The sequence below is a fragment of the Strix aluco genome, chromosome 2, assembly GCF_031877795.1.
Source record: "Strix aluco isolate bStrAlu1 chromosome 2, bStrAlu1.hap1, whole genome shotgun sequence".
Taxonomy (NCBI): Eukaryota; Metazoa; Chordata; class Aves; order Strigiformes; family Strigidae; genus Strix; species Strix aluco.
In genome coordinates, this window is record NC_133932.1 from 7,777,528 (window position 1) to 7,801,415 (window position 23,888).

General features: G+C 45.9%; 2 protein-coding genes across 11 annotated transcripts in view; one reads left to right on the forward strand and one right to left on the reverse strand.

The window, feature by feature from the left end:
- KPNA1 (karyopherin subunit alpha 1) overlaps positions 1-2,989 on the reverse strand; it is a 54,175-nt gene extending 51,186 nt beyond the window's left edge. For all 7 annotated transcript variants that reach the window (XR_012621187.1, XR_012621188.1, XM_074809571.1 and 4 more), the window contains exon 1: positions 2,893-2,989. The gene's annotated coding sequence lies outside the window, so the exon portion shown is untranslated. The remainder of the gene's footprint in view (positions 1-2,892) is intronic.
- Positions 2,990-5,146: 2,157 nt separating this feature from the next.
- On the forward strand, positions 5,147-23,406 carry FBXO40 (F-box protein 40). 4 transcript variants are annotated; one of them, XM_074809668.1, is made up of 4 exons: positions 5,147-5,247; positions 7,220-7,301; positions 14,821-16,716; positions 18,780-23,406. In XM_074809668.1, exons 2-4 carry the CDS (start codon positions 7,293-7,295, stop codon positions 18,975-18,977), a joined length of 2,103 nt encoding a protein of 700 aa, XP_074665769.1. In that variant the 5' UTR covers positions 5,147-5,247; positions 7,220-7,292; the 3' UTR covers positions 18,978-23,406. The 4 variants fall into 4 exon arrangements, 2 of the variants coding, with proteins under 2 accessions (XP_074665769.1, XP_074665764.1); XR_012621201.1 differs by lacking the exon at positions 5,147-5,247 and having other exon boundaries at positions 7,192-7,301; positions 18,780-19,393; positions 20,245-23,406; XR_012621200.1 differs by lacking the exon at positions 5,147-5,247 and having other exon boundaries at positions 7,192-7,301; positions 18,780-19,276; positions 20,245-23,406.
- Positions 23,407-23,888: the final 482 nt, after the last annotated feature.

Here is a 23,888-nt window from a genome sequence, read left to right on the forward strand (position 1 = left end):
GAAAAAAACTGACTTGCTATCATATCACTGCCCCTTATCTCTGCAATTTACATCACCATTTTTTTCATTGGTATTATTACATGATTGAAACAAGGACTTCCATTATGCTTTAGCCCCTTACTATGAAGTTGGATAATTTTCGTATCAGTTCAGCTTCCACTCTTGCTCTCTGAAAAAAGAGGTGATCTGGTCTTTCTAACGTTGTTTGCCCATTACATCACCCAGAACCTCCTGTTTGGATATTTCAGCCACTCACAACATTTCATCAAGTCAGTAATTCCTTTAACATCTTTTATTTTTCTTGACTTGCTCATCACCTGCTAGGCTCCCTCACACCCCTATTCCCTTTGGCCATCAGAAGTATTTAAACAAATCCATTAAATTTAGCTGTCTGTTGCTGCTCTTCTATTTTCCCTTATGTTTCCAATTTACATTAAAACCCCTAACCCTAATTCACATCACTTTTTTTTTTTTTCTTCTATCTGCTATATTTTACACTTTTTCACATTGATTCAATTTCCATTTTTCTGGAGGGCACTGTTTTACACCTCTTGCCACAAAGTTATGTTTTCCAACCTAGCAACTTCTTTACTGTTGCCTTTAAAGGTGCAGTTTCCTTTTGTGTTCTTAAGGATATGAGTTAAACCCCCCATTTGCCCCCTCCAGGTCTTGTAAAACACTTCAGAAGAAAAATTCCACAATCTTGTGGAGGGACAAATAGAAAGGACAAGCCTGCCAGACACAAAACGGTCTAAAACAAAATGTACCATTCTGTTCACTTTAGCTTATTCAACAGAAGAGGAAAAAAAAAAAAAGAAAAAGAAAAGAGCACTGTATTGAAACACTGAAGTTGAAATAAGACTATCAAACAATCTGGTTAAATAAACATTTACACTTAGAAGTCTCTATAAAGAACCTTTCAGAAACTGCGACAGTGTTTGACTGTAGTACTTTTAGTTCTCATAGTGTCTTTGGTCAGTGCTGCTGACGGGAGCTGTTGCTGCCTTTCCCTTTCTAAACGGACTAAACTGTGACTTCTCCAGGAACCAACACTCAGCTGAATATACAGGACCACATAAGCAAGCCAGCTCTGAAGACATCAACACAGAGAACATAACATCAGGGGGGAAAAAAAAAAAAAAAAAAAAAAAAATCAATCGATGGCACACCAACAGCAAAAGGTAAACATCCTGGTACAGTGTTAGACTGAGAGAGGGGATGTAACAGACTCAGTTTAGAAGGATTTGAGGTTTGGGGGGGGGGGGCAATCCCAAACCCCCAAAACAGCCATATTTCTTGCAAATGAAGCATTATTGCATCTGTTTGAAAGATTATGACAAAGGAACCCATTCTGAGAAAAACCTCTACCTCGCATGTCATCTTGTGTTACCCTGCCTCAAGCCACCCTTCATTTTTCCTGGCCTATGGGTATGTCTAAAGGGTAATTAAAAGGTGCAACCACAGTTCAAGCAGAAACAAAGTTGTTTTGAACGAGCTAGTTCACGTGTCAATGCACATGGTAATGTTTCAGGGAGAACAACATAATGAAGTTACAATAAAAACAAGGACGGATACACCAAAGATTAGCTTGATTCAAACCATTCATTTACAGAGTGGCCTATTAACTATACCACTATAACTATTAATTGCCACAGGTATATATACAGAATAGCCTTAAAATAACTACTTTCTAGGGATAAAGCTGCAATCCCGTTTCTAGATAGCTCACAGACATATCCCAACTTTAAGTCTTTCATTAACATTAAGCAGTCAGAGCAGAAAATATGCCAGCAAACAAAAAAAATCCAGAGAAACGGCAGCTTGAATAAAGGATAAAGAGACTATTAAACACAACCATTCAGCACCATTTGGGAATTCTGCAGAAACAGCAGCCCAGTATTTTCACAGCTCATGACATATCTTTTCAGCCTGGAGTTTCAGTTTTCACGAAACGCCCTCAAGAGGCAAAGCTTAAAATCATCATTACACGTATTCTTGTACGAGCAATACGAATTTAAAGATTATGAATGGGACGAGTTTCCGCTGGTTCTAAGGGTCTCTGGAGACATGACAGTTGGAAACGGCCACGCCGGCTACAGAGAAATCGCAAACCCTTCATCACATATAGTCAAAGAGATAATGTTGTAGCTGGGGTAATGTGAGGCTACGAGGTGACGTTTGCAGGGAGAACGTATAGTTTTTGTAAGATCGATTAAGATCGCTAGGGGGAAAAAAAAAAAAAACAAAACCAAAAAAACCGTACAAGCTCAGAAGACCCAGGAGAAAGTTTCCCTTCCCCTCCCCCTCGAGCTGAGGTGCTGCCTCTCCTCGCACCCCGTCCCGCCACAGGCCAAACGCGGCCGGTCCCGCCGGCACGGAGCAGCACCGAGGAAGCCCGCCCTTGCGGCACGGAGTTACCCGGCTCCCCGCAGCCACCCCGCCGACTTTTTAAAGACAAGACCGCGGCGCTTCCGCGAAGCGCGGCGCGCCACCGGCACCAGCCTCGCGGGTGCTCCCGGGATAGGACCGGCCCGGCCCGGAGCTCTCCCGCTTCCCGGGAGTACCCCCCACTTTCCCCCTTCCCGGGCGGGTGGACGCGGGGCCGGCGGGACGCGACCGGCCCCGCCCCGCCCGCGCGGCCCCCGCCTGTTGCACGCGCGCAGGCCGGGGGCTCCCGCAGCCGGCGGCACCCCCAACCCGGGACGAGGCACCCCCCGCCGACCCCTCCGCGGGGACCCGGCCCTCCTCCCGCGCTCGGCCCGGCCCCGCTCACCGCCCGACTGCCGTTATCCCCGCCAGCTCGGCTCGGCGGGGCGCGGGCCCGAGACCGGGGCTACCCGCTTCCCGGCGGCGCGGGCGGCGTCGCCCTCTTCCCCCCGCCTCGCCCCGTACCTGCTGCCGGCGCGGCCCGGCCCGGCCCCGCGCTGTCTCCTCTCGGGCCCGAGGCGCGCGAGCGCCGCTCCCTCCCTCCCTGCCTGCCCAGCGCTGGCTGCCGCCGGCACTGCGCGTGCGCCCAGCCAGCTGCGCAGCTTCCGGCCTCGCCGCGGCGCCTTCTGGGAAGGCGAAGCCCTTCCGGCGGCGGCGGCCGCCCCTCGCGCGGCAGCGGCGCCCTCCTCAGGGCGGCGGCACCGGCAGGCCGCAAGGCCCCGTGGGAAAAAACTACGGCTCCCGGCAAGCAGCGCGCGGCCCCCGCGCAGCCGCAGCCGGGGCGCGCTGGGCCCGCCGCAGTGCGCCGCGGGGCATGCCGGGAGCGGTAGTGCGGCGGGCGGCCCGCCTGAGGGGAGCGGGGAGGAGGCGCCGCTTCCCCGCCTGAGGGGCGGTGTGGCGGCGGCCGGGCGGGTCGCAGGCCCGGGGATGGAGGCGGGGGTGCTGCGAATGGCAGGGCGGTGTTAGGCGGCCGCGGGCCTCAACCTGTCAGCGCTGCCGCCTGGGAGCTTCGTGACAGGCCGCTGTCAGAGACAGGGACCACCCGAGGGGCTTTGACAGCCCGGGATAACGTAACGAGCTGGTATTTCCACTTTCATTAGTGCTTCCTGCCATGCAGATTGCCTCGGTGTCACCACGAAGCACGTCACTGCCGTCGTCTGCACACGCGGAGGGGTACGGGTGGAAAGCGAAGCCATTTCACAGTTTCATAGGCGGCGATCGTGCAGTAGCGCCGAAGGCAGCGGAGTGGCAGTAACAGAGAGAGTGGCGGTCGCTGGTCATAGAGTCAGGACAAAAAGCCACAATAGCTGCTCATCAGCCACGGTGTGTGTTTGGATAGATACATACATCAGGCTGTGTGACAAAAGTTCACTTGCGCACCCACAGAGGAGGACAGGGAGACGAGGGCAGGAGGGGGATCCCAGCCAGCACCCTGCCGGGCTGCTCCCAGGCCCACCCAAGGCCCATCTCAAGGAGCACAGGGGCACGATGGCAAGCGGGGACCCAAATTACAGACAGAGGAAGGGACACCCTGTCCGGGCCCCTCCCAGGGGAACCTCAGCCCCAGAGCACCTTTAGGGCTGGGGGGGGGTTTGCTGCGTACAGGGGTGTGGGACACACGATGGGGTGCAGGGGAAGAGCGTTTGGGGATTGCACAGGACTCATTCGGGGATGTTTAGGGGAGGAACCAAAGGTGGGAAAAGGAGGATCAAGTGTGAGAGAACAGAGGGATACGGGAATAAAAAAGGCTGGTTGCCTGTAACTGGTTTGTGATGGTTTGTCTGGCCACGCCCTGCGCTTCAGCCTGTCCCGTCTTCTCATCAAACTCCTCCCGCACTTTTCCCGGGGTGAGGGACTCTCGTTACCACATGCAGGGGTGTGGGGGGGGTCTGGGTGCCAGCGGCAGGGACTTGTGCCCGTGGGGCAGCACCGGGCATGGGGGCGAGTGGGTGAGCAGCATCGAGGGTGCAGCTGGAGCAGCCATCAAGGGGGCCTGGGGGCTGCGAGGGGGCTGCGAGGGAGGAGATGGCTGCTGGGGGGACTGGGGGAGTCCCGGCAGCTGCCAAAGAGGCTGGAGGGCCTGGGGGTCCCTGGGGGTGAGACCATCACGGGGGAGCTGGCTACTGGGGGACCTGGGGGGACTGGAGAGGCTGGGGTTGAGGGGCAGCTACTGGGCAGACTGCCTGAGCCGAGCTGCTGGAGGGAGCCACACTGCACATACGTATGTGTATATATATACATATATATACACACACACACACACATGCTCACTAGAGCACCCGCATCCTGCTCAGCCAGGGGAGGGGGTGGGATGAGGCAGCTGGTGCTGTGTTTGTGTGAGTGCTCTGTGTGACCATCCATGTATATATGTTTAAGTGGTGTATGTGTGTGTTTGTGTCTGTGCCTACTGGGAATACAAGCTCAGCCTGGCTGCTGCTTGGACTGGGGGGCATGGAGCTGCAGCAACCTCACCTCTCTCTCAGGCTACAAGATCTGGCCCGATTTTCCCATATCAATAGATATTTCTATACGTATATGTATATAGATATATAATATACATATCATATACACAGGTATATTTCATAGGGTTTCTGTATAGCACAGCATTTCTACCCATAGAATCGAGATATGAGACATTAAAGCAGACAGGCAACAGCTTTCTCCCAAAGCATTTGCACCAAAAAATAAATGAGTTACACTTTTCTTTCAGAGATTTCACGTTTCTTGCACCCTACCAGTAAGCACATCTGTACTGCAGCAGGAGGTCTGGTTGCAGTATTGCTTGGCATTCCTGAGAGACCTTGAATCAAATTAGCACAGGTAAGCGTGGCAGCAGAGATCTGCAAGTTGTCCTTTTTTTTTGCCGAGAGTCTGGTTTCAGGTGCAGCTGAGCTAATACGATGGTGTGCTGCAGGTACAAGGATGAATTCCTGTCACCCATTGCCTTCGCTCTTCTGCTCCCTCCTCTCCACCACATACACATTTTCAGGCACGGTGAACTATGTTCGTTCTGTGTGTCTTGTGATACCCTGCCCTAAAAGACCACCGCAGATGATGCCTTTTTGGAGTACAGCCATCACCTGCAGGCAAGGATTTACAAAACTTGGGGCTCGCGTTACACGAGGCTGCGAGGCAGAGTATGGAACAGAGTGAGGCAGGCCCAGGGCAGGCTGTTTGGGTCTGCGTGATCACCGAGCAACACTTGGAAACAGTAAAAAACGCCACCAGAGTTCAGACTGCCTGAAAACATGGAAATCTAAAACCAGGCTGACATCAGGTGCCTGTAAAATTAAGACGGAAGGTAGCTTCATTTCTGTCAACAGCTACTTCTGAAGCTCTACATATTTTAGTAATCTGGGTTAATTCAGCTGGAGGGTGTTTACTCCTAAACCAGTCATACAGAATTTTGAGAATAATTTTTTACTTCATATAAAAGTGAGGCACGCCAGCAGCATGTTTTCTAAACACAGTCTAAAAAGATGACAACATTGAGGGCTGAAGAATGACCCTGAACTGTGGAGGGTTGAGAGGTGGAAGTGGATGGGGTAAACAGATCAGCGATCATCTTGTGATTAGGTGAAATTTGGGTTTAGGCATATTACCACTGGCCCCTGTTTTCCTCAGTGCAATGGGATGACAGAAAATGGTATCACGATAATACAGCCCTTTCTAAAAAAGGCCACGGAGCCAGACTGCTAACCATATTTAGCACTACTAAATTACGATTGGCACCAGCAAGCCTTGGTTGTCACCTACTGACATTTTGTTCAGCCCTAAAAATGAAAACACAGTTGCCTGCACTGTTTCAAACAGAGAGAGTCACTGGGGACTCGCAGATAGGGAAAGAGAAAGAGAAGACAAAGGCATCAAGTTTATCGTGACTTAGGATCTCAGAGCCACCACCGCCACAGCCAAAAGAAGTTGTTGTGTGTTTCTGAGGTGGTGAAAAGTGGTCGCATACAGCAGCAGGGTCATAAGAGGTGTCTTTGCATCCAGGCAGGGTGAGCACCCACCAGGGAGAAGCAGTGCCCGCCCCATCTGCACCCCTGAACCTCACTGACATGTGTCCGTATGTCTGTTCTCACCGTGAGTAGGCAATGCTCACCATGAAATTCATGAAACTCACCATGAAATGCTTTAATGGATCCATGCTGATGGTGAAAAGGTATTTCTCTCCTTTGCGTCCTCAGGTTTGGCTGAGGAAAGGTGACCCTTGGAGCTGCTTCCTCCCAGTGGCTGGTGGGACCCTCTCACTGTACTGTGGAGGGCCTGGAGCTGGGGAGTCTCCTGGGGGTCCCTGGGAGGCAGACAGGGTGACCTGCCCGGCTGCTCAGCTCGGGGCCATTCCCCCTCTTTGCCCGCCCTGCCCAGGCCGATCAGAAACCCGCCATCACTGTCTGCACCAGTTGGTGATGATGGGAGCCAGGAGCACAGCAACAATTCCAACAGCAGAAACCACAAACTGATGTGGGCACCAAGGGGAGTTAAGTCATAAAGGGCAAACCTCCATCAGAGAGCAGCAGGAAGCTGGCAGAGGGCTCTGGGAAGGGTTTTGATCTTTTCCTCTCATGCAGGGGGCACAGAGTATTGTTGATACTGCCTCTCACAACTTCTCTGCGAAGTATCACTCCAGAAGTGACAGTGTTAACAAATACAGTGGAAGAGACGGCTCTGTAAGCTGAGCTACATGGTCACATGCACGGGTTTTATTTTTAACATCCCAAAACTACTTGATGTTTCTGCCTGGGCTTGCTCCGTGTCCTCCCATTCTCTCCTCTTTCTTTGCTCGCAGTTCTCGCTTAGCCACCTCACTTCAACTCAGCTGAGCACAACCAGGAGAGCAAGTGTACACGCACAGGGACTCTATGATTAAGGTAAGGCTTTGTAAATAGAGTTGGAATCTTTATTAGTCAAACCTTATGCAATGTTTACTGTATCGAGCTATGAAAATCAAGACATCTTCAAAACAGCTTTAGTAATTAAGATGAAGTAGAATAATCAGACACAAGATGTCTTAAATGACACCCTAAAACAGAAGCAGCTGGTGAATGTGAACGCTTATATGACATGCTACTCCAAAAAAAACCCTCCATAATATATTCAGTGGGTTAGCCACAGTTTGCAGCACTGTATCTGGGGTTTTAAAAAACTAAGATGCTGATTCTAAGATGGGAGCTTCAGTAGCAGGACAGATGATAAATCAAAAACTCAATTTCTTTAATTTTCAAGAAACTCTGAGAGAAGTGAGACAAGGAGATACAGTAAGGGTCAGAGAGGCAAGAGCAATCTTCTGGCAAAAATGCTAAGACTTAAAATCCGGTGAGTTTTATAGATTCAGACTGCAAACTGTATGTTTGTAAGCCAGACTGAATAATAAAATGATAAAATAAGAATCACAAGTGTTAGAGGTACTACTGTACTACTTAGAGTTGTAGCTGCTTCACAATTTTTATTCAGGAATCTTTTCTTTTTTGTTTTTATGACTTAGACTTCAACCAATAGCTCTGACATTCTCTATGCAGTGCATCTGCCTTGGGCTGGATTTCTTTTGTTTGCTTAAAACCATTCACTTGATTATCTCAAGAAGTTTTCAGAAAAGTATGTTAATGAAATTGTTACCAAGGTGTAAAATAGAACCTGAGCCCAAAGGAAAAAAAAAAAAACAGTTTGGACCGTTGGGGGTTTTTTTTCCTCAAACTGGAACTAAACTGGAACCCGTTATTTCAAAGCAATTGCTGGACTCAAACCAAAACCAAACCCATTTCCCAGTTATTGATGCAAAGTGAGAATTTGCCTGACTATGCCTCTACCAAGGGACCCCTCCCATGCAGGAGGAGCAGCAGAGCAGCTCCATGCCACAGCCTCCCCCTTCTCCCTGTCCTGCCTGTCTCCCACAAGACTCCCCAACATGCTCAGCACAAGATCCTGCTGCTGGGCTGCCCTTGCACCCTACCACCAGTCCAGGGGACCACTTCAGCACCTGAAATTATTGGGTGGGTTTGCCTCAGGTGAGCTATGGCTACGTTGCACCAGGTAGGGAGGAGCAAGAAATATTGCTGATCCAGGTCTGATGGGGGGGTGCAGTGCGGGGTTTCTACCAGCCCTGTGTTACCCCTGCCTCACTACTCCCTACTCTGAACTCTCCCTTACTCCTCACGTAACAGCATGAGTGTATTTTGCTGGACAGAAATCGCATGAGCAAGTTTCAGTGCCACTTCACTGCCTGTGTGCAGCACAGATTTACCAGGTGAGGGGGAGGCGTGATGGTGCGACAGCTTCTCTTGAGCTCCGTGGTCCTGCATTCCAGGTTTAGGGAAGCTGAAGGGAAGCTGATGTGTCGCTGTGAGAACCTGAGCAGCAGGTATGCTCTGGAAGAAAAGCAAGGAATATTAAGTCTTTGCCAGACTGATCCGCTATACTGTGGACCTACTCCATCCTTGTCATTTTAAAGCTTTTTTTTTTTTCAGTATAAAGCAATTCCAACCCATTCAGTAACTCTGAACTAGTGGTTATTGCCATGAAAAAGCACAGCCTCAGCCAGCTGGTCCTCAGCAGAAAATACAGGGAGTAGCTACCTTAATTATCACAGTTAATTGTTCCATCTTTGGGCTAATCTAACAGGTCAGTTGTCTCACGGAAAATCTTTTCACTCTGCATGTCTTATACTGAGCATTTGAGATTCACCAGAAGGATTGCCCTGGAATCAAAGTGCCCATATAAAATCCATGTGAACTTGTTCAAGGTCTGAGCCTCAAAGAAACTGTCTTGCACATGCTTACTAGAAGGTTATTAGTGTTATTAATAAAGATTTAATCTATACCCTTTTTTCTCCCTTTCCACCTATCCTGAGCTGTACCATATTTATTGCCTGACTCATTTAAAGGTTGGTTGGCAACATGTATGTGCAAGATCACTCTGAATGGTGAGTGCAGGACAGGTGTACCACGAAGGACAGTGACCTCACACCAGGGCGGTCAGGCTGTGGCTGTCCCTGCTGTGGGTGTTGAGATGTGGGGCTTGACTCACTTAGGGGTCACCGTGATTCCAGGTGGTAGCATTCTTGGATTTGCTGTTTATTTTGTGTCAAAGGACAGAACTTTAGAAAACTTAAGACTCCTGAGAGTCATGTACAAATGTGGTATGGTACGGTTTCCAATGGCATAGTGTTTTCTTCCTCAGCTCCAAGAAATAAATATATCTGTTCAGCAAAAGGAGACCCAAGCCTGATTTCTTGCTGAGGTTGTTAAGTATGTAGTGATTGAGGAAGAGCGCTGCATGAAAAGGGAAGAAAATATCTAGTTTAAGGAGACTTTGATGCTCTCCTAGAACATGTGATTCTACAGCTCGCTCTGCCAGGGTTTTTGTGCAAGAGGCATGCAAATGCAAGTGAAACATCAGAACCTGAGCATCTCCTATATAAATATATATTTATTTATATAAATATTATCTTTAATTCTATTTATTTCCATCTTTCTATACTTTAATTCTACACCTGACAAATAGAAGTAATAGTATCTTTTAACCTCAAGTGCACCTCTAGGTACCGCAAAGATATATTCATTATTGGTTGTGAACCCCCTCAGATACTAAGACAGTAAATGTGTTGAAAAACCCTGTAAGGAAATTCATAACTCTGTATTCAGCTGAAGATTTAAGTATTGTGATAAAAATTAGATAAATACCATATACTGGGTAACAAGGATTAAAAAAAATAGAGAATATCTCATATCTTCCCAATACACTTCACTGAAAGTATTCACATTCTTTGGAAATATTTTCCTGTTGTAACATTATATATAACTTTAACATTCTTGGCTCCAGCATCTGGATGCAAACTTTCCTGAGATTTTTTTAAGAGCTCCTTATCATGTTGTAAATCTTAGAACGATTGTTTTATGTTCATTTGGAACCTCATCGCAGTGGCACTCTTTAAAGGGGTTTCTGGTGGCCCTTTTTGATGGTTCCTTAAAATGGGAGGCATCCCTTGATTCTGTGTGCGAAGATCTCAGATATGATGCATAATCTTAGTATGTCCTATGATCAGTCACATACAGCAAATACCAAATAAGAAAACAGTTGTATTGTTTTGGCTCATTGACTGCAATTGAATTAAATATATATTTACTGAAAATAAATTGTAATTGGTTTATAAACTGTAAATTAATGTCACTGAACAGATCTGCTCCAGACACAGACATATCTGCAGTTAAAATAGCAGTTGTATATTTTTAAACCTTACTTGATTTGCTGTCATGACAGTCTAAAAATAAAGATTTACCAAAATGGACAGACTGTGGACTGTAATTTGCATCCTTTCTTTCCACAATAGCTTGAACATGATTCAAGTAAGCATTTTTGGGTTGATTTTTTTCTAACCCAGCTCTTAGGAAATTTTGCAAGTTGCAGGGAAGCAAGAAGTGTACAGATTTAGATAAATGCTTCATCACCTGACATATCTGTGTGTCACCTGCCTTTGGATGACATGTACCAAACTTACTGAGACAAGAATTTGTAAACTTTCAGCTCAGGGTTTTGAAAGTTGTAGTTTGTGTACTGACAATAATACCATCAACTAAACCACAGAGCTAACTAGATCATCAGTTAAAATACAGAGCTCCTGATTACCGGCATGTCAGAATAAAAAAAGCATTCAAACACTGATAAATATCAGAAAAATTCTCTATCCCTCCTTCCTGTCCTGTCCTGTAGCTTCACAGATTTCATAATGAGAAGAGAGGCATATAAATCATTTGTCTGAAAATAACAGCATATACAAGTTAGAGATGAGGTAAACTCAACTAGAAAATACCTGAATAATGATGAAGACTGATTCTAGATCTGAGTGCTCCAATATGGTCACTTTTCATAAACAAAGCATGTATTTCTTTCTCTATATGTGATTCAGATGTGGTTTGTTTCAGCATCCAGCAGGGTGAAAGCAGGCTCCTCTCCAGAAACTTTGCCATCAGCCCTTTCTGTGTTTTGGAGAACCATAAGGCCCGTGCCTCTGATGTATTTTTATTTATCAGTTATTGCTCTCTGAGAGTTACTTTTGCAGTGGAAAGTATTGTTCACACATTCATGTTTTCATTGCAGTGTAATGTACCCAGCCTTCCTCTGACCTTATGCAAGTCATAGCTGGGACTATTTTTAGAGATTATATTTGCAGCAAAATGTTACAAGAATGAGAGCAGCAAGGATGCTGCCAATGTGAAATAAATCCATCTGTATCTCCTGCTTCTCTGAGCCACATAAAAGTAGATGTAACTAAACAGCCTAAAGCAGGATAGATGCCACCCTAGACCACATGTATTTAAGGGCTGGATGTGTCTGGGTCCACCCAGGGCAGCACCCTGGTGTCACCCCTGTGCAGAAGCCAGTGCTTCCCAAGACGAGGCAGAGAATGTTCTACTAGTTCTAATGTTCTAATAGTCATGAAATACTAATTTTCTGCATTGCTCTCTCTCTTTTCATGCAAACAAAGGTGAAGGTACCCAAGCCTTATACTCTGTAAGTTTGTCCCTGGGTAAAGGGACCAACAAGAACATGTTGCTTTACTCTGCAGGACCAAGGAGGAATGGGGTTGATTCATTAGGAGGTGTAAACAGGTATTGGTCAGCGCTGAAAGTTGGCAAAGGATGGAACGAAGATGCATTGAGCAATTAACGCACACCAAATTTAAAAACGAGTATGTGGTGTTTAGTGACTGCAGGAACCCACAAGCATTGCCTTTCCCAGACATCTTTCCTTCTTCAGTGTTGTTCATGACTTCCACTGCCGGGGTGTGAAAGTGTGAAAGAGGAGAACTTAAGACAGTACCTTCACCAAAGAGAGGGGAAGCAGCTTCACGCAGTGTCTCTTCCCCTTGAGCCTGAGCCCACTTCCTCTGCAGCACAGCCCTCCTCAGGGCCAGGTCACTTAAGCCTGGGGTTGCAAAAGCACTCATATCTAGGTAAATGACACTACTGTATTTTTTTTAACCTTAGGAAAAAGTCAAAGTCTAAATTATTTTACTAACAACTTCTATTTTTTCCCCAGAGAGTCTGCTGGGCCTGTAGTAGTTCCTACCACATAGAAAGCATGGTGGGAAGACTTGTCAAAAATCTTTTTCTCGTTTTGACAAAAAAAAAAAGCACCCTGAGTCCTGTTTGGAAACAGAACTCCAGTTCCTCCTTATTATTAGCTTTTTCCCTTCCACAAAGATTTTCAGTCCCTACAGTACGGAGTAGAAAGTCAGGAGTTTTCTACTTGCAGCGGCTCTTCTTTGGGCCAAGTTACTGATACCAGTGGAAGGTATCCAGGGAAGTAGCTCCAAGTAATGACTGAGCAGCCTCTAGTTCTCTAATCCAACAACTGTGTAAGAGGGGAAAGGACCACAGGGGGTCCTACATGTTGACCCTTAACAGCATTTCTTGTGGACATTGTTGAAGAAGACTGCTGGGCTGGATGGACCACCGGTCTGACCCGGAATGTCATTTCTTAGATTTTTTACAACAGAAGACATGCCTTATGCTAATCACCATCTCCATTTACTTGCTGTCAGACTCTGTGCTTCTGTTTTCCCATTTTTAGGAAGGATTAAAAGATATTGCCAGAAATTATTGCAAAGGTAGAGATATTATAAGCAAGGGGAACTGGGGACTTTTGGAAGCAGACTTCATAAATGCATTATTTTTACATTAAACTGATTTAATTAACTGGGAAATAATGAAAAACACAATAATGAAACCAAGCCAGTGGTTCATTATGACACAAAACCAGTAATCTGGTACTGACAACTTTTTATATAAGGATCTTCATACATCATGTTCTTGTACTTCTGCTTTTTGTTGTTGGACCTCAGGAAAATTGTATGTCCTTTTTATAGCAAAGGTTTTTAAGAGGAGGAGAGGAAAAAAATTATATATATTTTGAAACCACGTTAATATGGAAGTGTGAGAACAGAAATGCAGTCTTCCTCAAGAAAACATTTAACCTGTCTATATAATAAAGCTGGTTGAGATTTCTGAAACATTTGGTTTGGCAACCTCAACTTGTTCTTTTAATCCAGTCTGTCAACTGCAAAATGTTAAATTCATGGAGCTGTCTGGTGGGAGCTGAATATATGAAACAGAGACTGATATTGTTTATTGCTTGTTGCCTGGGACCACTTCCTCTATTTTCTGGCCCCTTGCGGTGTCACTAACACCTTCATAAATTGAATCTAACATATGATCAGCTCAGGATCACCTATTCAGTTCTGGATAGTGTGTGACACTGACTTGTCGGAAGTATGTAGGGTGAACTGAAAAACTAGAGCAGCGGTGACAGTTTTCTGTAGGATCATGCTCTAAAACAAATCCCAAAGGGGGAAAAATGTATTCTTTCTCAAAGAGACACCCTGTAAAAGGAATGCTCAGGCTGACTTCTCCCCTGCACCATCACAGGAAGGGAAAAGCTCTGCTGAGGTTAGACCTTTGTCGCTCCCCTTCTGCCCTAACTACACACCTTCCTATCTACTCAGCACTCACTGGTGACAGCAAGGGGAAGAAAGGTGAAAGGCAGGCTGTAAAAAAAAGTGAAAGAAAATTGATTTATCTGAGTGAGTATAACCTTGCAACAAGCCTCCACTGCACTCTGGAGCTTCTCTCGAAAGCGCAGACCGAGGCATTGCCTTATTCTGGGTTTTGACACCTGAAAGTAGATGTAGCAAATAACCTGCCTGAAGGAAAGTCCCCCCCCCAGTCTTTGTTCCACAACGTGCAGGCATAATCTAGGAGTGTAAGGGTAAAGCAGGAAAGCAGAGTAAAGCAGGCCAGGCAAATTAGCCTTTACCCAAGCTGTTTTCCACACTGGAAAGTGGGATCATGAAGATAATCTTCACTCTCAGCCTTGCTGGTGTAGAACAAAGGGAGATTCATTTGCACAATGTCTTTACGGGGGGATGACAAGACATGTAGGCCGAACGACCAGCTAGTTTTTCTACAGAGGAGAAAGAAACATCATCTTTCCTACTCAAGCAGTGTTGCAGAAGTGGGAAGCTCCCTCGCTGTGCCTCTGGCACTCTTGATTTCAGCAGCTCGGTATTGATAGACCCAGTGTAAATACTCAGTGTAATACCCAGTGTAAACCCAGTGTAAAAACAGCTCTCTCCCAAACCCTGGCTGCCTCTGCTGGGCTAAAGAGTAAAGACCTTACTTATATCTGTGCCGCTATCAGGCCACGCTGTGCCGCAGGGATCAGTACTGATACGTGACTGTATGGAGCTGGCAGAGATTTGCCCACAGCCTTATTCCCGCTAGAAGTGCGTGTGAGCACCTCACGTGTAGAAACCCAGCACAGGCACGGAGGGTCTGTGGCCATCCTTGCTCCTTTGGGCAATAACTGTTGTCTTCTTGTCTTTGCTACACACAGCACCGGGCTCAGAAAGCTCCCCCTGGGCAGCACAGGCACTGTGAGAGATGTTTCAGCCGGCACTGCCGCGCGCCGGTTGAGCCCTCCGTCTCCTGCATGGTGATCAGCTGCCGCTTTCACTGCGGGGCCACCTTCCACATGTGCAAAGAAGAGGAGCATCAATTGCTCTGTCCCTTAGAGCAGGTCTCCTGCCTCAACTCAGCCTACGGCTGCCCTTTTTCCATGGCCCGCTTTAAGCTGGCGAAGCACCTCCAGGTCTGTCCAGCCAGTGTTGTCTGCTGCTCAATGGAGTGGAACCGCTGGCCAAATGTGGATTCAGACACAACCCTCCACAAGAACATCATGAAGGAGACCTTGAACGAAGAGTGTCTGGACACAGCTTTGGCGCTCAGAGACCAGAAGATACTTTTCAGGACTTTGAAAATAGCTGACTTGTTTCCAGAGTGGAGGAGAAAGGTTGAAGTGGTAGAGCTAATGGATGAAGCCATGGGTGGGGAAGAAGGTGCTGTAGGAGGAGTAGCCTGTGGTTCCCAAGAAGGTGACAACCAGTTGTCTGAGCTCAGCCAACGTGATCGTGAAGATCTGGCAAAGGACAAAGAGGGAATGGATCTGGGGAGTTACAAAACCTGGGAGAACATTTTCAGCAAAGAGCTTCTGGCTTGCAAGGTAACAGGCTCAGCAGCCAGCACAGGACAAAAGACAGAGGCCTCCAAGAAAACAGCATCAGCCCCTCATGCTGACAGTTCTGCAGAGAAGGCAAAGGAAGTACCTGGTGGTGCAGAAGAGGCGAAGGACCAAAATCCTGAACAAGTAACACCAAACAGAGAAATGACAGGACTGGCTCCCTGGCAAGAAGGTGTCCTGGAGAGGCTGAAGAAGGAAGTCGGTGTAGGTGATTACAACATGTATCTGGTACATCATGGGGGAATGCTGATCCGCTTTGGCCAGCTAGCTGCTTGCACTCCCAAAGAAAAAGACTTTGTCTATGGGAACTTGGAAGCACAGGAGGTGAAGACTGTCTACACCTTCAAAGTGCCAGTCAGTTACTGTGGCAAAAGAGCACGACTAGGAGATGCACTGGGCCACAAGATGCCAACTTCAGACAAGTCAGTGGATACCTCAGAATTGGGAATAAACCTAGAAGAACTACCTAAGGCAAATATAGTTAAAGCCACACTGCTGTGTGCACTGGAAAAAGAGCTGAAAGGCCATGAGATCTCCGAAGCAAGGGGTATCGATGGACTTTTTATGGATTTTGCAACACAGACATACAGCTTTCCTCTGGAGCCCTTCTCCTCCAATGCCGTTCTAGCAGATATTCTGGATGAAGAAAGCCCACCAGAACTCCACGTGGAGCTCTACACCGAATGTGTAACCAGAAGACACAATAAAAGCAGTTCAGCTTTCACATTCACTTGCAGTCATTTCTTCAGGAGGGACGAGTTCCCATCCCACTTCAAGAATGTGCATGCTGATATCCAGTCATGTCTGGATGGATGGTTCCAGCATCGTTGCCCACTGGCCTACTTGGGATGTACTTTTGTTCAAAATCACTTCCGCCCTGATGGACTTAAGGCCAAGGTTATATATAGCAGGCCTCTCAAGACATTTGCTATTAAGCCAGAGATGGACACCCTCCTTTCTGAATCAGGGAAGTGCAATTCCACAGTGGCTAACCAAGGGAGAGATAAGGACTTGCTGAGCAGCCTCCCAGTAGAAGTGCTCAAGTACATTGCGGGGTTCCTGGACAGCTTCAGTTTATCTCAGCTATCGCAAGTGTCAGTGCTGATGAGGGACATCTGTGCCACTCTTCTTCAAGAGAGGGGAATGGTCCTGCTGATCTGGGAGAAAAAAAGATATTCCCATGGCGGTACTTCATGGAAAGCTCGCAAAAAGGCAAGTGATGGTGACACCGGGAAAAAGACAGTCATGGGTTCTCTCCAGATAAAACACAAGTGTAGCAAGAGATGCTGCATATAAGCATGCAGATGTGGGGAAGGTTCACAAGGTTGTGAATTTGCACCACAGTTGTCAGGGGTCAGGACTGTAAAATGCAGTACCTCTAGCAAAGGTAGGATGGTGTAAATGGACATCTTCTGACTAGCTGAAAGTCCCCACTCAAGCTTGTCTTGGGTAACCTGTTTGCATGTGCACCATTTTTAGACACCAGGCACTGAGAATTCCTGATACCTAAGGGTTACACATGGATTTTTGAAGAACTTGAAGTTGATACTTTTTCTCGTTCTTTACAAGCTGATCTAGCCTATGTCAAAAGTAAAACATGATTTAGAATGCCAAAAAGGTAAAGAACAAGGAAGTATGGCTGTGAAAGGAGCTCAGGTGTTCGCTTCAAGCCTCAAGGGCTGTCATGATTACAGTTCACAGGACTGCCATGATTTGTTGGGTTGTGAGCACCTGAGGGAGCAGCGTGGGGACAGGAAGCCTTCTGCAAAGCTGATCTCCCACTGTTTGTGCTGGAGAATTACCACCTTTATTGGCTGTTGAGGTAGTCTGAAAGAAATATGTAATCACAGCTCAGTCTAAGTCCTAGTTGAACAATAGTTATTCCAGATTTTTTTCTGCTCTAACATAAAACTGTTCGGAAGAATAACATGAGAGACTCCAGCATGACCAATCCGACAAGACAGAGATCTAGGAACAAATAATTTAGAGATCTAGGGAAGTGTCTAAGGACCTGGCTTTCAGGTGGACCCCTGAAGATCTCCACCTATCAATTCTTATCAAATGGAAGCTCAGCAGTTTATTAAGAGAAGGTACTCTTTATTAAACATGAAGCGTGATGAATTCAAAAATCTGTGTAACACAGTTCAGTGGCTGTAGGTTGAATTAGCCCAATCCAAAACAGGAATTAGCCACTGAAATAATTTATTGGAGGATGTGGCTTCCTTCAGTAAAAGGAAGACATTTCGGCTAAGCAATGATACAGCGATTAACTTCAGTTATTTTGGCGCAATTTCAAACTAGCAGCATTGAATTTAAGGACTATCTAACCCTTTTCATGTTAGCTCTCTGTACTGGCCACACAGGAATTTTGTCTCCAATGCACAGACTCTGCTTGAAAACATTCTGTTTGTAATTAGTCTGAATTTCTTGACTACTGTGTATAATAGCTATGATTACTTAGGACTAAGACAGGGTCAGGTAATCTTAAGCATAGTACACCCACATACTGTCGTTCTTCCACAGGAAGAAACACTTTCAAGGAGAAGAAATCCACTATGACTTTAAAAATTCAGTTGATTTAACAGTATGCAGCAAATACTAAAGTGGCTTAATCACAGTCTGTCACTACGTTAGTATATCACTAAATGGTACATGGTATCACTGCAAACGGAATTGGAAAATTTTAACTGCACGTTTCTATTTTTCACAAGCTTGTATGTCCTCTAGGAATAACTTTAACCATAGATTTCCCAGGCTTGTGCTGGGGTGGGGTGAATAACAACAGTGTTGTAATGTTAATTACTTTGAAGTTGCTGATAGATGCTTTGGAAGGTCTTTATGAAGTCAGGTTTCTTTGAGATATGGATCACACAAGCAAGCTGTAGTCACTTTGCTTTGTAAAGCTCTTGGATCACACTGTACATGCGACGGAGTTTTCTGTAGAGGTGTGGTGGTCAGGTGTCCTGGATTTCCTCATGCCCTGCACTGGACTGCCCTACACCAAAAACTGTAGGAGGATACTTTCCCATTAAAAATGGCAGGTGATGGCTAAAGCAGCAAAGCCAGCAAGTACGAGGTACATCACAATACAGATCCCATTTTTGCTTGTTATGCCAGCCCTGCACATCAGATGTTCACCAGCCTGTCCAGTACGAGTAATGCACACCCACTATAAACATATACAGCTTTTTAAAATCCTTTCTAAGATGGGAAACAGGAATTTTACCAACATTCCCATTTCCCCTCCCTAATTTCTCTCTCTTTTCCCGTATTAGATCTGGCAGTTCAGCAGCCTGTTCTCCAGAGTGAACAAATGGCAGCGCAACGACGTCGCGTGCATGTCGGAGCACCTGAAGAACTGTCCCTTCTACCAAGTGGAGCACAAGACAGACCCCGTGCTGCTGACAGGCATGTGCGAATCTCGAGAGCAGACTCGAAAGACTTTGGTTTCTACTTTCAAGCGCCGAGTCTGAACAACCTGTTTCCCCTTCGCCGTGCTCCTTTCGGAGCCCTTGAAAAGAAGATTTAGGAATTTGGGTGTAAAGATTGTTGCTTCCAACTCTCCTTTGGATGTACAAAACTGGCTTTTCCCCAGCTGTGTTTGAAACATCCTGCATCTTTTTTTTTTCCCTGAATTAATTTAATTGTTCAAACTTCACTGCTCACTGGTATCACGTGCTTTCTGCTTATGTTTCTGTTCCTTGCTTAATATGGCATCCCAAAGAAAGCAATAAGGAACTTGTTTGAAAACAGCACCTTTGCAACCTTGAAGGTAGGCTGCTGCTCCTGCACCGTGTCCCTGAGAGAAGCAAGAGCAGTTAATATACCTAGCTTGACTAGGTCTGAAACACCTTCGTTTTGGCTGGAAAGCCAAGTTCTAGGAGCACAGGTAGATGCCCTCCTGCCTGGCAGACCTAGGGACTGCTAATCTGTTCTGAGACACAGTCAAAAGAAAAGGACCCCCCAAAATTAAGTGAATTCATGAGAACTCCAGTGAGGACTCAGGAATTCACTGCATAGCCACAGACCATCATTTAGGACCCCAATTCAGGCAAGCGTGCCTAGTTGAGCACAAGCCTAAAGCTGAGCTCATGGGAGCATTCAAACCAAACCAAAGCAAACAAACTTGCTCTTTGTTAGAAATAACCAAGTAGCAAACAGTTTTAGGGGCTCAACTGGCTTTTTTTATTTTTCAGTTAATAACTTTCTCTGGTTTATTTAAAAATGCATTGAAGCCATCAAAGAATATTTGAAGTAATTTTTAGAATGCCTTACCTACTCAGTTTTGCAATTGTAAATTGCAAATTCTAATTGTAAGCAACTGGAAACAGTATGTCAAAGAAATACTATTCTTTTCTGTAAAAGAAAAGGCATTTGGCAACCCATTCAGTAATGGTACAGGTAATGTTTGCTTCAGTTAAATGGGCTGGAGTATATGATTTTTTTTCATTATTTACAGAGCAGAAGGGTGGTTAGGATTTGGTTTATTTTGTAATAAATACACTAATTTAAGAACAGAATGAGCTTGTTGAGGCAACAGATGAGAGCAAGTGGGCATGTTACCAACAGCGTCTGTCTTATTACACTATTTAAACCCATTTCAGAGGCACTAGTTAGAAATGTTAGTTATTAGTTGTGGTGGTGGGTGGGATTCCTCTGAAATGGCTGTAAACTGATGCAACAGCTTACAGCTGCTGCAGAGCCACAGCAGCACCGACTCACACCCCTTTCTTTTTTAAGCTCATGGTCAGAAGTGCTATCTCAGGACATGAGGTCTGGCTTTCATCTCACCGTCTCAGGCAGGAGGACCTCACCAGGAGCCGGGATGTCTGCTAGCCTGGACCACTGCTCTCCTCGCCTGGGCTGGCCAGGTGAAAACTGGCCCGGGTGGATGGACAGACACCGCGCTCGCCATCCCCAGTCTCGGTGCAGATCTAGGGTGAGGTGGCTATGCAAGAAGGAGCCCTCTCTTATCGATAAAGGTTGCTGATGAACCTGAGCTCAGAGCTTAGTAATGGAAGGCATCACTTGCGTGGTGACCAAAACCACGCTGAGTGCAGCTTGTCCTTGTCTACACTTCCAGCTTAAGTGGTCCCTGTGAGATTTATAACCATACAAGGATGTTTTTCTTCTCCAGACACACGCTCTCAGGAGCATATGGTCTGAGTTGTGGAGACAGGGGATTGGTCCCCGGAGCAGGAGTAGCAGCAATTACTTTTTTTTTCTTTAATGCTATTCTGTTTTCTGTCCTTAGAGATCCTTTCTGGGAAGTCTCATAATGCTTTACCCATAAGAATAAACTTGTCTGTGCAGGTATCCTGCGGAAAACACAACAGGTACATCCCAGTTTTATGCAGAGGAAACCGAAGCAAATGAACACAGGGAACCTAAGCTGGGCCAGGAGCAGTTAAAGCTGGGTGCTCTGATCCTTCAGCCACTGTGCAAAACCAAACTGGCCATCCTTTAAAGTTGCTTACAAAAACTCACCTGTCCTCAAAACATCCCATATAAGTTGCCCAATATTATCACTCTGTTTTACACAAGGAAGTTAACAGAAGTGAGAACAGACAGCCAGACTTCCTAGACTGGTCTCTACATCAGGGCCTCATCCTTTGCATATCATGTACCTGATTTTGAAAGATGCTGAGCACCCAACTGTAGCTGCAGACCACAGCAGCTGTAAACACATGTCCAAAATTCGGGTGCCAGTATCTATGCTGGATACTTAAAAATGGAGCCAGTCAAAACTATGGGTAATCTGGTGAGAGGAAAAAAAAAAGATGCTTAAATAATAGGGTCTCAGAGTAAGTCAGTGTTCAAGGCTAGTGTAAGAGACCATGAAAAATTTCAACCTGTGAACCATCTCTCACCAGATCAGCCACTTAGCTGCTGTAAACTGGTATAGCTGCCCTGAAATCGTGGCTTATGGTAGGTATGAATTGGGCTCGTTTTACCTTTAGTGCCAGTGTCACTGGCACTGCTGCTATTCTGCTTCTGGCCTCCTTCTGTTGATGCCAGAGGATTTAGTTCTGGTATCTCCCTGCTCCTGGAGATCGTATGACTTCAGTTGCAGCCTTATTACCACTGATCCTGCTTCTTCGCTGTGCAGGAGGTGTCAGAGTCAGACTACGGGGAGGTTGCAACCCTTGCAAATGTGGTGGTTAGGGTGTGGGTCGGAGATAGGAACGTCACAACCTCTACCTCTTGGGATCAGCCAGGGTGTGCATACATCTAGGAGACTGGATCATTTTCCTTCTGGTATTGCTATAGGGTACACTGGAGAGACACAGGCTGTTAATTCACGGAGGGAGAAAGAGACAAATTCGCCCCTGTCAATATATATGTATACTTCTATAAACTGCAAATTTGGTTAAGTAACCTTCAGCATACACAGCAGAAGCTGAAAATCCACAGTCATCTTCAGGTCAGTCTAGTTAACCCGACCCTGCAAGAGGGAAAGCTGTACAGGGAAGTGGATATCACCCTTATACCAGTGCGTAGCCATCTGGCAAATGCCAGCTGGTAGCCATTTCTTACTTTAACTCGCATTTAATGTGGGCTGGTGTCAGATGCAGTTTAATTAATCAGAGCATGAATGCCAAGCTAGGTCAATGTTGATGGTCCTGCTCATTAGCAGAGTCAGCAGAAGCTTTGGAGAGCTGCAAGGAACTGAATTTTCCTGCTCTGTTCATCTTGGTGAGGACAATGCCAGCTTAGGTAAAAGGCGAGAGGCTTCAATTTGGGTTCAGCAAATCCTTAGGCTCCTAGTTTAAGCTTGTAACTTGACCAATGGAAAGTTAAAACTCTTCCTAAATTTCAGCTTGAGGGATTTGATTAGAAGAAACTGGGCATTTGGTGTTTTTCAAAACAGGTCTTCTGCTGTGGCAGGCTCTGAACTGGAAAAGGGGACCCAAGCCTGGCAACTGAGGTTGCTCTTGGTCCAGATCACACACTCCAGACCTCCATGACTTTTGACCCCATTTGTGCAGCCCACACGTCTTGTGCAGGGTAAGAGCAATACTCCACACACTCCAGGCTGATGTGCTTTGCAGTGTTTCCACTTGTTCGAAGAACGGGAATAGAAATGACGGCATTGTGGAAATCAGAGAGGTCAGAGCAGGGCAAAAAGGCTTGGGATGACAGAGCAGAAAGACGAGAAACAGGAAAGGTAATGGGTTTGGATAGAGGAGACCTGCCTGATGGGGAGAGGCAAATGGAGAATGGTAAAAAGGCACACCAGTGAAGGGAAGTGGGTTGTGGAAAAGGTGATGGCAGCTGCAAATGTTTTAGGAGCAAATGGTTCAGGCACTAGGAAAACAGGAGTGACATTTAGGAGAACAGAGAGTAAGGGGAGCAGAGAGTTTCTTTTATTTTGTTTCTACTGACAAAGTAAGATATTTGCATGAGCCTGGTGAACTCAGTTAAAATGCCGACTCTGTTTTGAATTGTAATTTATACAGTGGACCTCACTCTCTGGCACAGCCTCTGTTCTGGGTTAGAGTATTCAGCCAGCAGATTGTTGAAACATGAGCTAAGAGGCCATGGTAAAACCACAAAAAATCACAGATTTTGATGCTCCTGTACACTGATCATTTGCTACCAACAACCGACTTTCTGGATAAATGCTTCTCCTTGAGGAAGGGGCTGGAAATTCCCCATCAGTGTCATATACAAGGCAGATGATAATTCTTAAGGGGTGAAAGGGTAGGTTACCTGCTGACACGTCCCGTAAGTCCAGGTTGGAGGAAAAAATTACTTGCCAGGTCTCCAACTCCAAAAACTGAGTGAGCGCAGATAAGGTAAAGTTCATCTGAACCGTGTTTGTTATTTTGCAAAAATCTGTAACTCCTTGTTGCTTTCTTAAGAATAAAAATTATTATGGTTTAAAAAAATCCAGCAAAATCCAAGTCTTAGCTTGTGTTCTTAGATTCACCACATGTATGTTTTCTCTGTTTTCAAATCAGTTGTGTTAGTTCCTATACCCTCATATTCATTACACTCCTTTCCTCTGCGCCACACTTTACTATAATATTCCTGGTTGAAGACTATTTTATGTTTATTTAATTTTAACAATTACTTTTATTTTTGACGCCCTCCTCTTTGCATAGCTACTTTCTCCTTCCTGGTTCAGTTACTTATGTATATGAAAAACCTTCTCTTTTTTAAAAAATCTTTTTTGCAGATTGACATTACATTACATTACATCTACATTATATCTACATTATATCTACAAACATTTGAAGAAGAGTTTTCTTTGCCAATTGCTCTCCTTACTCTTCACCTTGCGACTGTTCATCCAGATAGCTACAGAGGGACTTCTTTACTTGGGGTGCAAGTTCCACAGCCACTGTGCATCTCTCTCAGAAATTCTGGACATCTTTCAC

Excerpts from the sequence above, each read along its gene's own strand:
- FBXO40 (XM_074809668.1), top strand. Across the intron at positions 16,717-18,779 it reads CATGGAAAGCTCGCAAAAAG|ATCTGGCAGTTCAGCAGCCT; the intron begins GCAAGTGATGGT and ends TTCCCGTATTAG.